The sequence below is a fragment of the Cyprinodon variegatus genome, unplaced genomic scaffold, assembly GCF_000732505.1.
Source record: "Cyprinodon variegatus isolate N-32 unplaced genomic scaffold, C_variegatus-1.0 Scaffold645, whole genome shotgun sequence".
Classification (NCBI taxonomy): domain Eukaryota; kingdom Metazoa; phylum Chordata; class Actinopteri; order Cyprinodontiformes; family Cyprinodontidae; genus Cyprinodon; species Cyprinodon variegatus.
Window position 1 is genome coordinate 416,375 of NW_015151098.1, and position 2,523 is coordinate 418,897.

General features: G+C 35.9%; 1 protein-coding gene across 1 annotated transcript in view; it reads left to right on the plus strand.

Annotated features, from left to right (window-relative positions):
• The first annotated feature begins 1,287 nt into the window (after positions 1-1,287).
• Positions 1,288-2,523, plus strand: part of edc3 (enhancer of mRNA decapping 3) — an 8,512-nt gene continuing 7,276 nt past the window's right edge. The window contains exons 1-2 of the mRNA XM_015393512.1: positions 1,288-1,429; positions 1,648-1,814. Coding sequence (XP_015248998.1) covers positions 1,651-1,814 — 164 coding nt within the window. The 5' untranslated portion in view covers positions 1,288-1,429; positions 1,648-1,650. The remainder of the gene's footprint in view (positions 1,430-1,647; positions 1,815-2,523) is intronic.

The window sequence follows — 2,523 nt, forward strand, 5'->3', positions numbered from 1 at the left end:
CTCCTGCCTATATTTAGGCAACATGCTTTCACACAAAGCTGTTATCTGGATGTGAGTAACTATTATTGAGTCATGTCTCCAGATATTTACGTGATAGGAAACACATGCTCACCCCCTACAGGACTTTCTAAACATACTAGGTTTTTATCAATGCATAACTTCCATCCATCCATTTTCCAATCACGCCATCCTGCTTATAGGCTGGTGTTTATCTCCAGGTGTCTTGTGCGAGAGGCAGGGGCCACCCTGAACAGGTGGACAGGTCGCCAGTCCATCGCAGGGCAAAACAGAGACAAACAACCATTCACACAAACACTCACACCCAAGGAGAATTTAGAGTTAACCTATTTTGGACTGTGCCGGAGTACCCGGAGAGTATCCACGCATGCACAGGGAGAACATGACAGACCCCAGGCCCAGAATCAGATCTTAAACCTTCTTGCTGCAAGGCAGCAGTGCTACCCACTAAGAAGCCCTCTCAAAGCATATGTAATTCTAAAAGGAAATACAATTTGGTTAAAGAAAACTTTGGATTTTAATGAACAGGACATTGAGAAATTCTCTCCTGTTCAGTGTCATGGCTGAAACTTTTCTATTTCTGACCTACGCACAACTTTGACACCAGCTTCCTTGTAACACCCTTCCAGAGTACCCATGGTGACCTCAGTACACAAAAGCAAGCTGTATGAGAGTGTGATTGCCCCGTAGTATATTTCTGAAACATCAATAACAAATTTTTTTTAATTTAGATTAAATACATTCTACACGAAATGACTGCTGTAAGCACCAAGGAAAGAAGCTCTTTATATAAAATGTTCATTTAAGACATTTGTTTTTAAATATTACGGATAAGGATTGTGATGAACTTGTCTCTAAGGATGTCAATATTCTCCAGGTTAATGTGAAATGTTGCATCCTTGTGACTAAATCCAAAGTTGTTTTTGGTCATGTTAGTAGGCTAGTATGCAAAAGCACAGCTCCTCTTTTTTAAAAAAAAAACCTGTGGTGTTTTGATAACCTATTAGTAATCCCGCTGTTAGAGGTAGGAATAACCAATAAAAAAATAATTAAGAAATAAACAGGGAACCAAATCAAAATGTATTTGTCTGTAATGTCATTCTAAAATAAGTAATCTGATATAATCCAATTTGTTGTTAACATCAAAAAATTATCTGAGAAAAGCATCATACAGTAAAAAAATAAACAAAAAAAAATGTAAAATCTTATAGTGATTCTGTTGCCAAGGAGAAATTTTTTTTTACGCGTCTTATTTTGAAAAGCCACATTTTCCCGGAAACAGGAAACTAGCAGCAACAGCCGTTTAAAAACAGAGAGGCTACATTTAAAGAGCTATATTCTTCGCCTTTATATGTATAACTTATTACACTGTGCTGTCCTAAGAAGTCCAGCTTGATTTAACATTCAAAGGGTATGAGACCTTGTCTTTATAGTTTGTGTTTTATAACCGGAATAAGCTGTAGAATGACCTAGCTTGTTACTAGGCCGTAGCTAATGCTAAAATTTAGCTTCAACGAGTGGATAGTTCGGTATTCCTACGAGTTGAAAATAAAACTTATTTAATAAATTCTGAGGTTTCTGTTGTAAATATTTAACTGTGTGTTTTTAATTCAAATCTATGTGTTTCAGATAATGGCCTCTGACTGGTTAGGTAGTTTGGTGTCTCTTAACTGTGGACCAACGTTGGGAGTTTATCAAGGAGAGGTGTCATCTGTGGATCAGTCCAGCCAGACCATTTCTTTAAGGCAACCTTTTCACAACGGAGTGAAGTGTCCCGTTCCTGAGGTCACATTCAGGTAAAATTCATTGGTTTTCTTTAAGCTGTAACTTTTCCCACATGGCTTTTTTATCCAGGGGTCCTGCTCGACATCAACCCCTGATGCACACGATCGAAATTAAAGGAATCTCTTTGTCTTTTTCCATTTTCTTAACTGTTGTTTATTTATTTTAGCATTTAATCTCGTTGTCCAGCTTTTAACGACCCTCCCCCCCCTAAAAAATAAATAAAATAAAAGTGAAAAATAGTAACATTTAAGGGGTTAAAGTGTCAACTTCTGTCCGATTCAGTCGCAAATCTGCATTTCTGGTTTAAACCTTTGCAGTGTTCACCATTATTGCATTATTATATGTTTACTTTATCACTGAAATGCAGCACAGTTTTATTCTTTGTTCTAAGTTCTCAGTGCTTTGTTTACTAATTCCTGTACTAAAGCACCATCTGTTGGAATAAGGATGTAATATCATTATGATTACATTTAGATGCCCTTTAAAGTCGTAGGGAAATCATATTTTAATGTCAAATCATTCTGGCTTGAACGTGTATATAAATATACTCTTTATTAGAATATATTGTCCCAAAATGTGGAAAATTTCTGTTTAAAAAAATAAAAAATCCTGTCTTAAAAACAGTTTTTTTGTTATCTTCTAGGGCTGGGCGATATAGAAAAAAAGCTTATCGATAAAAGAAAATGCATATTGATCGATATCGATAATTATTGAAAAGAT